This window comes from Malaclemys terrapin, chromosome 21 (assembly GCF_027887155.1).
Source record: "Malaclemys terrapin pileata isolate rMalTer1 chromosome 21, rMalTer1.hap1, whole genome shotgun sequence".
Lineage (NCBI taxonomy): Eukaryota > Metazoa > Chordata > Testudines > Emydidae > Malaclemys > Malaclemys terrapin.
The window spans coordinates 13,591,939-13,605,762 of NC_071525.1; the positions used below are offsets into that span (position 1 = coordinate 13,591,939).

The 13,824-nt window shown below is 58.4% G+C and overlaps 1 protein-coding gene across 1 annotated transcript; it reads right to left on the minus strand.

Annotated features, from left to right (window-relative positions):
- Positions 1–10,377: 10,377 nt before the first annotated feature.
- On the minus strand, positions 10,378–11,969 carry PSENEN (presenilin enhancer, gamma-secretase subunit). The gene is made up of 4 exons (XM_054010760.1): positions 11,911–11,969; positions 11,715–11,798; positions 11,221–11,325; positions 10,378–10,710 (listed from the first exon to the last, which is right to left on the minus strand). The coding sequence occupies exons 2-4, from the start codon at positions 11,773–11,775 to the stop codon at positions 10,571–10,573; spliced, it is 306 nt and encodes a 101-aa protein (XP_053866735.1). The 5' UTR covers positions 11,776–11,798; positions 11,911–11,969; the 3' UTR covers positions 10,378–10,570.
- Between the last annotated feature and the right edge of the window lie 1,855 nt (positions 11,970–13,824).

Genomic DNA, 13,824 nt, shown 5'->3' on the forward strand with positions numbered 1-13,824 from the left:
CCCTCCCCCTCCCCCTCCTCCCAGCTCTGTGAGCACCCACCCCACACGTTTGTGGGCCACTGCCCAGGGAGGGCGCTGCATGCGGTGTGTGCTGGGGAGGGGCAGGGGAATGGGCTGGGGTGGGATCCAGCACCTGCACCCAGTCCCAGGCACAGGGCACATTTGTTTCCCAACCTCCCCCAATCCCATTTGGGGAGCTGCGCCCCAGACACAGAGCCTGGCTGGGCACAGGAGGGGCTTGGGCATGGAATAAAGGAGCATTGTCCAGGAGATTCCGTTACCAGGGTCCTGCCTGGCTAGATGCTGCTGCAGGGAAGCTCACAGTGCCCAGGTCCTGTTGGGACGGACACTGCTGCAGGGAAGCTCACAGCAGCAGTGTCCCTAGCTGGCTTGAATATTGTGTGTAGTGCTTAGAGGATGGGGGGGGGGGGAGCCAGGACTCCTAGGTCCTTTCCCCAGCTCTGAGAGGGCAGTGGGGGCTGGGGGGTTAAAACAAGGGGTCTCTTTAAGGCTCTCTGTCCTAGGTACCACCCAGCAAGATTCTGTGTCCAAAGCCTGAGGTCAAATGTGCTCATGTTACTATATCAGGGATTAGCCCATGTGTCAGGCATCCGCCAAGGGACTGTGGCTAAAGTGCATGCCGCACATGGGGGGCTGGAGGGACTGGCTGGCTCGGGGGGATGGGGAATGGGGCACGGGACCTTTTCCCTCTAGGGGATGCCAGCTCAATCCAGCCCCGCGGCATGGAATGGGGCCTTTCCCCTCTAGGGGGCGCCAGCTCTGCTCCGTGCCCAGCTGGTGGTCTCTGTGTAACTGAGTGTTGTGGGTGTGAGCAGGGGCACATCGCGACGAATCCCGCACACTGCCCGATGTCCCTGGCATGACACCTGCCAAAGATACAAACCCAGCTACAGAGCCACAGCTGGACACGCGTGCCACCTGGCTCGCAGCCCCAGACACGGCTAGAGAATCCCAAACACCGACCCAGCTGCAGCCTGAGCCCCACAACAGCTGCAAACACAGACACAAACACATGCATAGCTGCAAACACAGACACAGCAAGACACACAACCATACCCACAGCCAGACACACACAGAGCTAGCCGCAAACACGAGATAGAACTGCCACAGCCCACAGATGCAGCCAGACACCCCCACACAGAAACGCACAGCCACAAACACATGCACAGCCACAAACACACACAGCTGCAAACACAAGACACAGAACAGCCACAGCCCATGCCCCACAACAGACGCAGACACATTCAGACACACACAGCCACAAACACAGTGAGACACAGAACAGCCACAGCTGGAGCCCTGAAACAGCTGTAAACCCAGACAGCCAGATACACACACAGCCCAGCCACACGCAAGGAGTCACCGCAGAATTGAAAACACTAGCCACAGCTACTCCCCAGCCCAGCCTCCGGATCCCCACAGGCCTGGGTGGTTTTGTCTCCCCCTGGGCCACTGCAGCCAGCCCCCCATAGCAGCGCAATAATCACCAAAAAGCTCCATCCTACTGCCTCGCTCCCTGGTTGTGGACACAGGGGGTGTCAGTGGCTGACACACAAAGGCCCTTCAGTGATAGGCTGATCCTACAAGCAGGGAGAGAGTGCAGGCAGGGCACGGGAGATGAGAGCCAGAGAGAGAACCCAGGCGTCCTGGCTCCCAACCCCTGCTGCTCTAACCCACCAGACCCCACTCCCCTCCCAGAGCCAGAGAGAGAACCCAGGCGTCCTGGCTTCCAGCCCCCACTGCTCTAACCCACCAGATCCCACTCCCCTCCCGGAGCCAGAAAGAGAACCCAGGCGTCCTGGCTTCCAGCCCCCACTGCTCTAACCCAACAGACCCCACTCCCCTCCCAGAGCCAGAGAGAGAACCCAGGCGTCCTGGCTCCCCCTTTCTAGCATTACATTCTGGCAAGGAAAGGGTGTTTATCTCCCTGATGCAAAACAGCTGAACTAACTCAGCTCAAACCTGGACCATAAAAATTGACCTGGGGGCTGGGAAGTTTCACTTACAAAATCAGTGTTGCAATGTCTGTCTCACGGGATTTAACACCCACAGAACAAGGGCCTGGTGCTCAGATGCAGACACCTGTAGGTGGGGTGGGAGGGGAACAGCTGTACATAATGCCACATGGGGATGGCTCACCAGGCGATGCAGCCACCTCTGGGCCAGGGCAGCTGGGGAACAGCTACATAGCAACACTGCACAGGGTCAGCTCAATGGGTGCTGAGATAGAGCTACCTCTGGGCTGGGGCAGTTGGGGAACAGCCGCATATAATACTGCATGGGGACGGCTCACCCGGCGCTGAGCCACCGCCCGCTGTAGGCAGAGCAGCTGGGACTCAGCCGTGCTGGCTGTGTAGGGCAGAGAACTCTGGCCCGAGGAGCAGTGAGACCCACGGCAGGATGTTACACTGCTTTCCCACTTTGATGTGCCAGGGCTGGGCCGATTGTCTCACCTGTTCTGAACGCAGGAGCTGGTGGGGCCCTGTAATTAGTGCCGGCCTGACGCCTGGGACTTGTCTGAGCAGCCAGGCCTGGGGAGCAGTCTCGGTCCTGGTGCCTCCCGCCCCAGAGACACCCTACCCGCTGCATCCCCTGGGGCCAGGGCTTGGTCTCTAGACTAGGCCCCTCTGGGTGCTAGCCCCAGCTCTGGGAGGGGAGTGGGGTCTAATGAGTGGTTAGAGTGGGGGAGGCTGCAAGCCAGGACTCCTGAGTTCTATCCCTGGCTCAGGGGGTAGGGGCTAGTGGTTAGAGCAGGGGGGTTGGGAGCCAGGATTCCTGCGTTCTATCGCTGCTGAGTGACCCTGCAAGGGTCCTGTTGCCAGGCTGTACTTGAACTCTCCAGTACAGGGAGTACCGGGGGCCTTAGCCTGGGCCTGTGCAGCCCTGTGACTGGGAGCTGGGCGAGGCCCCTGGAAGGGGCTTTGGGGACGTCAGCAGGTAAACTGGGGCCCGTGACTCAGCGCTGGCCGCAGGCCATGTCAGCCTGGCTGCTGCCTGCCATAGTGGCTGCGGAATGCGCTCGCTGCAGACTGGGGCGACCCGCAGCAGACAGGGCGCAGCAGGGAGTGGCCTAGCTCACAGCCCACTCCCTGGAGTGTGTGTGTGTGGGGTCTTTTCTGGGGTGGGGGCGGAGAAGGGGGAGTATCCTGAGCCCCATGTGGCTGGCTGGTTCCAAGCAGGGAGCTGAGGCTGAGCCAAGGCTGGGCTCCCAGCTGGGCACTCCCAGCGCCCAAAATAGATGAGTGGAAATTGACGACTGCCACTGGATCCATGCATGTGTGCTGGGCACGTGTGTGTGCATCAGCCAGAGGGTGTGTGGGTCTGCGCGTGCGTGTGTGTGCACCGCCAGGGGGTGGGTGTGTTTGCATGGAGATGTGTGCATATTGTTGGGTGTGCGTGTGTATTGTGTGTGTAATGTCTGTGTGTATGGGGGGGAAGGTGCTATCGGGGAACGTGTGGGTGGGTTGTTGCCATGCACACGTGTGCATTGTGGGGGGAGAAATCTGTGTGTGCACTGGGGGAGGGAGGGTGTCTGCTTGTGCATCTGTCTTTTGGGGCACACACCTGGGCGTATGCTTGTGAGTGCGTGTGTGTGTCTGTGTCCTCTGGCTCCTGGCGCTAGAGGCCCCCCTGGGCTCTGACCCAGGACGTCAGAGCAGCTGGGTCTGTGGGCTGAGGCTCAGCCAGGGTGCTCGGGTGCAGGGCTGGCAGGGTGGGAACGCTAAGCAAGGCTGGGCCTCGCTAGCAGAGGGAGGGGAAGTTAGGAGGGTGATGAAGTGGGAATTTTCCCTTGTTATGTTGTGAGAGTCTTACTGTTTTGCATGAATGCTGTGTGCGCCTCAGTTTCCCTGTGTATTGCACCAGTGTCTAGGTGGTGGGAATAAGGGTGTGTGACTTTTGTGGGGGCTGTACTAGCTGCCTGCAGGAATGCTATGGCAGGTGACTCTTGGCCCGGGAAGCGAGACAAAGGCCGGAGGAGGAGCAATGGGCAGGGCAGGGGCCAGGCAGCTGGAAGTCAGTCTCGTCTGGGCTGGCTTGGGGCACAGGGGGAGGACCAGAGCCCTGACTCTGGGCTCCCCTCCGCGCTCCCCCCCCCCCAAGATGGACTTGGCTGAAAGTCACAGATTTCTGTGCTAACAAGTTCTGTTCTATGCTCTGTTCCCATCGACTAATAAACCTTCTGTGTCTGACTGTGAAGTTGGGGTGCAGGACACTCTGGCTTCCGCAGGAGCCCCGCCCAGGCGGACTCGCTGTGGGAAGTGCACAGTGTGGAAGGGGATGCTGAATGCTCCGAGGTCAGACCCAGGAAGGTGGAAGCTGTGTAAGCTTCTTGCCTTGGAGACAGTCTGCTCCGAGAGAGGAGGCTCCCCCAGAGTCCTGACTGGCTTCGTAGGGAGCAGTTCCAGAGCATTGCCCGGTGACTCTGTGACAGGCAGTTCTTCAGGTGCCAGGGCTCATGGAAAATGCTGCCCCCAGTAACCATTCCCCCCCCCTTTTGGTCCCCAGAGGCTGGGGGTTGGGGCCATGGCTCTGATCCAGGCCAGGTTCCTGGGGGGTGGGGGGATGGTACCCTGAGCCACATGGGAGGGGGGTGGACTTCAGGGCCCTGTCCCCAGGGGCACTCACCAGCCACCTGACACAGCTGCCCTCTCCTGTGCTTTGGCCTAGTGGGTGCGCGGGAGGAGGCCTGGCCTGGGCGGGCGCTAAGCCTGGGGGGCCATGCAGGCCCTGGCTTGCTGGGCACAGAGGGGAGGGGTTCCTCTGCCCACATGGTGGCTGCCTCCCACTGTATGGCAGGGTCCGCAGCCCACAGTGCAGGGAGCCTTGGGCAGCCTGGAACAGGCGGGGAAGGGGTGGGTGGAGCAATATGGGGCAGGGAGTGGGTGCCAGCTCAGCCCACATCGAGGACCCCCTCCCCCCAATTGCGCTGGGCTGGTGGGGGACTGGTGAGGAGGAAGAATCCAGCAGAGGTGGGGACAGGGCAGGAGGCTGAGCTAGAGGGATAGAAGGGAGCAGGGATTTGGGTACAGTCCTGAGCGTGGGAGGGGTCATACTGCTCCGACAGTCCAAAATGAGGGTTGAGCTCCCCACTCCCAACAGGGTAGTGGGGGCAGCCAGGGACACAACCAGACTAGGAAACTTCACTGGGTATGGTGTGGGAAGTGGGGGGGCTGGGAGCCAGGATTCCTGGGTTCTGTCCTCCGGTGTGGGAGGGGAGTGGGGCTAATGGTTAGAGTGAGCTGGGGGGCTGGGAGTAAGGTGGGAAGAAATCTCCATTCTGACTGGCCATAATGACAATCTCTCCCTCCGCCCACAACTCTCTGCCCCAGGTTCTAGGGGAAGCAGCAGCTGTCCCAGGAGGAGAGGGGCAGTGAAGCCGGTGACTGGAGTGGACCAGAGACCCTGCCCCAAGGACGGAGCAACGGCGTCCGAAGTATGTCCTGAAACACGCAGGGGGGGGGCGGGGGGCTCAGCAGGGGGCACTGGAGTGCAGGGAGCAGGGCAGGGGCTCAGTAGCGGTTGCTGTGCTGTGGGGAGCAGGCTTAGTAGGGGGTGCTGTGCTGCAGGGAGTAGGACAGGGGTCAGCAGGGGGCGCTGTGCTGCGGAGAGCATGGCAGGAGGGCTCATTAGGGGTTGCTGTGCTGCAGGGAGCAGGGTGGGGGCCCAACAGGGGGCAATGGACTGCAGGGGGTGGGGGCTCAGCAGGGGGCGCTGTGCTGCATGGAGCGGTATGGGGAGTTGTGTGTCAGCCATGGCAGCAACTCCCTGGCGCCCCCTACAGCATTTCTAGGCCAGTACAGCCTTTCTCAGCCTGCTTTGTGCCCAGTCGAACAAGCCACATGAGATGGACTCTCTGTGCCTGGGCTCAGCCCCTCGCTGTACCGGGTCTAGTGTGAACCCCCATGTCCGGAATGTGGGGAAACAGCACAGAGCTGGACCCCTCCAGCTGGGCTCTGAGCTGCCCCTTGGCCAGCGGCGCTAACCCGTCTCTACCACTGCTGGAAGTGCCGCGCCTGATGCGTGCTGGCTGTTGGCACGGTGCCCGTTCCCTCTGACTGACAAGCCCCCGTCTATCCTACCAGAGGCCCTACGCCACACCTTTGCTTTTTCACGCTGTCACATCCCGTCTGTCTGTCCCTCCCATGGGCAAGGTCATCCAGGGCTCCCGGTTGCCCAATCCTCCCCCCTCCCCGCCCCCGCATCAGCAGGTTTCATCCGCCCATGCTGGGTCAAGCTCATTAATGAAGAAATTAAATAAATGAGACTCCAGCCAGAGCCATGGGGCATGACACCCCGCCCTTCTCAGAGTCAGGGCAACACCCCTGGTTGCCAGTCTGCCATGCTTCCCTAGGGCAACTCGGTGTCTTTCACACAGCAGCTGGCAAGAGACCCCTGCCCCTCTAGAGTTACTAGCTCCGCAGAGCAGGGTGAGGGGCTCAGCAGGGGGCAGTGCTGCGCTCCCTAACCCAGAGCAGCACTGCCCCCTGCTTCCCAGGGGGCAGAACCGGGCTTGGCTGACTCGACTGGAGACAAGAGCGACGTTGCGTTTTACAGCATTTGCAGCGATGGGCACGGTCCCGGCTGTGCACAATTACAGCACTCAGCATCGTCTTTGCAAGGTGTATCCAGTGACGCTTTGACTGTGGGGGTGGGGGGGATCAGACAACAGCCTGCAGAGTCAGCCAATAGTCAGTGACAGGCACTGTTGAGATTGGAAAGGCTAAAGCTGGTTAAAGCGTTAAACACAAACTGGTCTCAGCCCCTGTCTAAAGAGACACGTAAGGAGCCTTCAGCTGCGGCACTAGTCCCAGGCTGCGGTCTGCTGGCGCTGCCAGGCAAGGGAGATCTTGACAGGTGGGCTCATGTGCATCCCGCACAAGTGACGTGTACCGATAAAACCCAGCTCCTTGCAAGCCCAGGCGCAGAGTCCTTCTCCCTCTGGCCCAATAGCTCCGTAACCAACACGGAGCAGGAGGGACTTGGGCCAGAATATTAGGGGTTCCCCTGGGAGGGGAAAGACAGGGGCCAAGCCCTGCTCCAAATCAGGCTAAGCAGTCACACCCCCAGCCCCTCTTTGCAGGGTTAGGTATTCTCTGGGTCTGGCTCAGGCCCGCCTGGCCCCAACAGCCAGGAAACACCTGGTTTGTGAATCCCAGAGCTCCTCTCTATGGCATCAGGACTCGGGCAGGGATTGTGAGGATCTTGGGGGCCCCTGCGTGCAAGACTTGGGTGCCAAAGCCCCTTCCTGGATCCAGCTGCCCAGGGGGTTTTGCTGAGGAAAACTGCTGGCTGCCACAGCCAGGAAATCCTGGGCCCTACTTGTTGTTAGAGGGATTCAGTCACCAGCCTGCCTGGGAATCACAGAGATGCGGGGCTGGGAGGGACCTCAGAGAGCAGCTAGTCCAGCCCCCTGTGCTGAGGTGGGACTAAGTAACCCTAGAGCAGCCCTGACAGAAACCTCCAGTGGCAGGGATCCCACGACCTCCCTTGGACGCCGAGTCCAGCCTGAACTCCTCTGGGAGCTAGCAAGTGGTTCCTGATATCTCCCCGGCTGCAGGTTAAGCCCATTGCTGCTTGTCCTGCCTCCGGGCACGGAGAACAACTATCCCCGGCCTCTCTATGGCAGCCCTGCATGTAGCTGAAGACTGTTCTCAGGTCCCCGCTCAGTTGTCTTTTCTCAAGACTAAACATGCCCAGGTGTTTCTTTTCGTCCCAGGTCAGGTTTTCTAACCCTTGGATCAGTTTTGCTGCTGCTGTCTGGACTCACTGCAATGTGTCCCCATCTTTCCCAAAGTGCCACACCCAGAACTGGACTTAGGACTCCTGCCAAGGCCTCACCAGGGCCGAGCAGAGTGGGACAGCGACCTCCCGTGTCTTACATCCAACACACCCATTAACACAGCCCAGAACGAGCTGGGCCTGCTTCGCAGCTGCATCCCACTGCTACCCCCCTTCCACTAGTGATGTGCTCCCCCCGCAGCCTGTTCCACAGTACGACCCCCTCGCCAGTTACTGCCTGGTTGGGAGTTGTGATTTCTCCTTCCTAAGTGAAGTACTTTGCACTTTATTCGCCAAGCTGTGCATGGTGGGCTGGAGTCTCCCATAATGACATCATCCACAGTTCCACAGACATATTTCTAATATTAGAGATCTCAATCCACTTAACTATCTGACCTGGGGGGGGGTCTATAGCAGACCCCTGACACTACCCTGCTAGACTATCTCTTGCGATCCTTCCCCAATGCGATCTCTGACCCACACTGCCTCTGTTTTATCCACACTGCCACTTCTGACTCCTCTACGGCCTCCACATCACTGCTGTAAAACAACGCTTGGCAGGGTTCGATTATTATCGGTAAATGGGGGTGTCACTGCAGACACACCAACCTAAAATATTTCCATCCACAATAATCACAATTTACAGGCAGACTAGCCCCTGAATAGTGAAAACAGGTACAATTTGGAAATTTAAATTGATGAACATGAAGAGAATGGTGAAACCCCTAAGCTCATGCAACTGGGAAAATGTAAATCAAAAATCTAAATTAAAAGAAACTGATCATATCCATCAGAATCAGAAAAGAAAAATAAAATCCTGCCAAGTGCAGGTACAACGCTACCCCCCAACTCTTACCTTTCCTTCCATCACTTCTGAACACCATGTACCCTTCAACCCCTGCTCCGTCACGAGGCCTAGGCCCCGGGTTCTGCTGGTCCTAAGCAGGCCGGCAGAATCCGCTTTGATTTTTGATCATTTTGGCAGATAATATTAGGGTTTAGTTTTAAGCATTTTATTAATTTTTATCAACTTAAATTTTCACAGTGGCACAAAATTATGGGGTTTAAGCCTCCCCACCCATTTCTATTGTTTTAAATAGTCACCGTTGTTGGAAATTGGGAGGATGTCACACAATGGGAAGTTCAGTCTATTGTTTAATGAGAGCGCCAGCAAGATGCAAAAGGCTAAAGCTTTAACCCCATTCCAGCACCCCAGGGAACATCCCTGGCCAAAACACACCTGTACATTGCCTGAGCTCCACTTGAGCCACTTCTCAGGCTGCATTTTCATTACACTGCCGAGCTGTAGCAGGCAATTGTCAAGGATGGAGACACTCGGCTGCCGGCCGCAGTGAAATCCACGTTACCGCTGACAGTCTAACCCCTGCCAGTCTATAACCAGCATCACGGCCTGCCCCAGTTCTCCCAGCTCCCTTCTGGGGCCCAGGCTCTAGCGTGGCATTAATGTGCCAACATCTCAGTTGTTTCTTCCCACCCGCCCGCCGTTTCCTGGCCACATCCTACCCTTGCTCTCTCGCCCTGCCCCATGCCCAGGGCTCCAAAGTACCATAAATAATAATTTTCCTCTTATTAAAGCCAGGTGTGGAGATGACAGGAGCATCTGCTGCCTCCTCTCCTAACTTACAGCCCTGCTCTTCATAAGAGGCTTGATGGTGGAGGGATCCCTCATTATCGTGAGCAAGCCGAGGGCTCCTTCTTGCCCTCTGCAGTTATAATTGTACAGCGTGCACTCACCTGCCTTTGGAATTTTCAAATTCAAATTCAAATAATGGAGATATCCCATCTCCTAGAACTGGAAGGGACCTTGAAAGGTCATCGAGTCCAGCCCCTTGCCTTCACTAGCAGGACCAAGTACTGATTTTGCCCCAGATTCCCAAGTGGCCCCCTCAAGGATTGAACTCACAACCCTGGGTTTAGCAGGCCAATGCTCAAACCACTGAGCTATCCCTCCCCCCTCTGTCACTGTGTGGCTGCTCCCCAGCTGCCCTACCCCAGTGGTGGCTGCATCTCAGCACGGGGTGAGCCATCCCCATGCAGCGTTACGTGTGGTTGTTCCCTAGCTGCCCCACCCGAGAGGTGGCTGCATCTTAGGGCTGGGCGAGCCATCCCTATGTGATGTTATGTGTGGCTGTTCCCCAGCTACCCTGCAGATGTGGCTGCATCTCAGTACTGAGGGAGCTGTCCCCGTGTGGCGTTATGTGTGATTGTTCCACAGCTACCCTTCCCCAGAGGTGGCTGTGTCCCAGCACTCCCTGCCCCATTCCACCACACAGCTGTGCAGCCATGGCTCTGGCTCTCACCCAGGCGAAGTTACATGCCGCCTCTCTGGTCTCTACCCCCGCAGGGAATGTGCATGTCCCCCCAGGAAAGGCAGGAGCCAAGACTATTGTGGTGGGGACACCTTCTTTCCTCACATGCTGCCCTTCCCCCCTTCAGGTGGCTTGAATCACTGAAGTGTCCTTGCCTGTCTCTGATGCCTCTCTGGGCCCTACACACCTCTCCCCCAGGAACTCACACCCCAGCCGGTGCTCCCACACATAGCCGCAGAGCCAGTGGGACAGGGTGAAACGGGCCTCAGCTTTATTGATTCTCCTGGAGCAGGGGGTGCAGCCCAGCTGGGATCACGGGGCAGAACTGGGCATGTGGAGGACTGGCAACCCCGGCCAGGAACAGCAGCTCTGGCAGGAACGTGACCCCCGCTGGTCCCAGCTGGAGGGCGCCCCCTGGATGCCCTCTGAGCGGGGTGCCATCAGGGGATGCCTAGCGGAATGGTGAAGGACAGGTAGTCGCCCAGCTCGCCCCAGCGGGCCCGGTGTGTCTGGAAGATGGTGACCCATGTGGTCAGCACGACCACCCAAAACAGCAGCCCCACGGCCGAACGCTGGACGTCTGAAAGAGACAGGGGGCTGAGTGCGGTGCCCATCACATGGCCCCTCCCTCCTGCCGCCCAGGACCCTGTCCCCTGCCCCAATGGCCCCTCCCTCCTGCCGCCCAGGACCCTGTCCCCTGCCCCAATGGCCCCTCCCTCCTGCCGCCCAGGACCCTGTCCCCTGCCCCAATGCCCCCCCCCCGGGCCCTGCCCCAGGGGCCCCTCCCTCCTGCCCCCTAGCTCAGCTCCCAATACCCTCTCCCAGTCCTCTGGGCACTGTCCTCCATGCCTTAGGCCCTGCCCGATAGGTGCATTGGGGGTGCAGCTCTCTTGCCCCCATGGTCTACACCCAATACCCCCTTCTGCCCCCCCCGGGAACCACCTGCCATGCCCCCGGTCCCTGCCCCCAAGCTCAGTCCCGATCACCCCTTCCCTGCCCCCAATGCCCTTGGCACTGCTCCCAGCACAGAGCCATACCCAGCACTGTGCCCAGCGCCCCCCCCCCGCTTCAGCAGACTCTGCCCACTCACAACTCTTGATCTGCGGCTGCTCGGTGTAGGCGGGCGCCAGGAAGGCCTCGCGGCAGAACCACAACACGTTGACCAGCCAGAGGAAGGGCAGAAGGGCAAAGCCGCCTGGGGAGAGGGCAGCAGAGGGAGGTCAGACCCCCACCCCATACAGCTGTGGCAGGCTGCCAGCCAGGGCACTGCCACCAGGAGCTCACAGTACTCCAGGCACCAGCATAGGGGTCACAAGGCAGGCAGCCCCGAGGCTGGCCGAAAAACATGGCCCGCTGGGTGGCTGCCATCTACACCCGCTGCTCCCCAAGCCTACAAACCCTAGTCCAGCACCCGGTCACCTGCCACTCCCTCTCTCCTCCCCACCCTCCCTGCCCGGTGCCCCCTCCTGCTCCTCACATCCCAGCACCCAGGCAACCGCACGCCCCCTCTCCTCCCCAGCCTCCCTGCCCGGTGCCCTCTCCTCTCCTTCTCCTGCAGCCTGGCGCCGGGGCCCCCGGACTCACCCAGGTAGTATTTCCGGCACAGGTTGAGCTTCTCCTCGTTGGGGACCCGCTCCAGATTCATGGCGGCCCCGGCCGCACGGGCAGCTGCGGGGAGGAGCAATGGGGTCAGCCTAGGGGCCCACACACCCCTCACCCTCCTGTGAAGCCCCCCGCACTGGGGACGGGGGGACCTGGCTGCCCCCACCGAGACACTTACCTGACTTCCGGAGCCCCGCTCAGCGCATGCGCCTGCCTCGCTGCATGCCGGGAGTTGTAGTCCCAGGATCGGCTCCGACCGCGGTACACGTTGGGGGACATATTCCTCCTTCAGAATACAATAGGGCGGGCGGCCATCCTGCCGCGGTGCATGCTGGGAGCTGTAGTCCCGTTCTCTCGTGGGACTGGGCGGGGCTCGCTCCCCGCTGTCCCCCTGGGCTCTTCAATCCCCTGGAGCGCGAGGCTCAGGAAGGTGCCAGGCGGGGATCCCGGGCAGGACCGGTTTTCGCCTACTGGGGTGGGGACTTCAATTCCCAGCATGCCCCGGGGCGGGGGTCAGGGCTGGCAAGGGTGGGCTCCTGGGTTCCTTTCCCATCTTTTTTTTTTTTTTTTTTTTTTTTTTTTTTTTTTTTGATGTGGGGGTTAGTGGGTAGAGCAGGGCGGGCCTGGAAGCCTGGAGTCCTCGGTTCTATCCCCGGCTTGGGAGGGTCCATCTAGCAGGAAACAAAATCCACAGCTAATTCCAAGTTAAGATCCCAGGCCCTGGTCAATTTCAGGCAGGTCCCAGCTGCCCTGTCCATTGGGATGGGGCTACTAACATTGCATTTAAAAATAGGGAATTGTTTTCTTTGTACCCTGCCCCACTCCCTCCAAATATTAGCATTGTTATTAACACGTTCGCCCGGGAGATTCCGGGCTGCACTCAGCAGCTCCCGATCTTGTTGTACAGCGATGAAGAAACAAGGACGTCCCTTGTAAGAAGTGGCTGTTGGCAGGCCTAGTTGCAGGGCCCAGCCTGCGGGGAGGCGACACCTTTGCAAGCCAAAGGCTGTGTTACGCCAAGCCTGGAGTCTTTCTTTCCCTACCCAGAGCGATGCCCTGCATTTATCCCCATCCCCTCCTCCGATTCATCACAGAGCAATAGTCATGACCAAATTCCCCATTCCACGCTGGAGCAGGGAATGTGTCTCTCTGCCTATTATCAACAACAAAGCTACTAATCTTATCACTGGACAGGCACTTCTCTGGTTTGCACTGCTTGTGCTTTCAGGGCCCTGTCCTCAAGTCAGGGACATCCCAAAAACACAGTAACAGGATCTTTAGCACACCAAGAAGGCTGCCTTTGAGCTCCTTCCTGAAAGGGTTATCAAAGGTCTTATCAACCACACTAACCACTAGGCCAACAAGTCAATTGCTTATATACAACCTGTTAAATGCACTTTGTCCTTTACCCTCTTCATCTAATCGCTGTTTCACGTACATACAACATCCCCTGGCAGTGAGTTCCACAAGTTGACTGTACATTGTGCAAACTACTTCCTTTTTTTTGTTTTAAATCTGCTGCCTGTTAATTTCATCAGGGGACCCCTAGTTCTTGTAATCTGTGAAGGGATAAATAACACTTCCATATTCACTTTCTCCACACCAGTCATCCTTTGTAGACCTCTATCATATTCCCCCTGAGTTGTCTCTTTTCTAAGCTGAACAGTCCCAATCTTTTTAATTTCACCTCCTATGGAAGCTGTTTCATCCCCCTCATCATTTTCATTGCCCTTCTCTGCACCTTTTCCAATTCTACTATAGCTTTGTTGAGACAGGGGAACCAGAACTGTGACCAGACTGCTTCCCGAGTCTTTCATCTTCTTTCTGTTGGCTCCCGGGTGCTTTCTTAGTCAGTGTTTGTGGAGCAGAATCAGGGTCCGAGGTGGATTTTGGAGCCGTTGAAATATTGCCTTTTACTTGGGTTGAAGGGCAAATCTTCCTGAAGGCGCTCCTACGGATACAAGGGACACGCCCAAGACACATTCTCTGCACACTGCACAGGGCTGGGCTCAAACTCATGCTATGCGAGTGCTGTTCAAGTTCAATGGCCAAAGCGTGTCACCTTGAGCCACCCCATTGCGGACACAGCAGC

What these genes read in the sequence shown, in the direction of transcription:
- PSENEN (XM_054010760.1), bottom strand. Translation starts at nt 11,775, where the DNA reads ATGAATCTGGAGCGGGTCCCCAACGAGGAGAAGCTCAACCTGTGCCGG. An exon ending in GTGCCGGAAATACTACCTGG is followed by an intron (nt 11,326 to 11,714) that starts GTGAGTCCGGGG and finishes CCCTCTCCCCAG; the next exon opens with GCGGCTTTGCCCTTCTGCCC. An exon ending in GCAGCCGCAGATCAAGAGTT is followed by an intron (nt 10,711 to 11,220) that starts GTGAGTGGGCAG and finishes TGTCTCTTTCAG; the next exon opens with ACGTCCAGCGTTCGGCCGTG.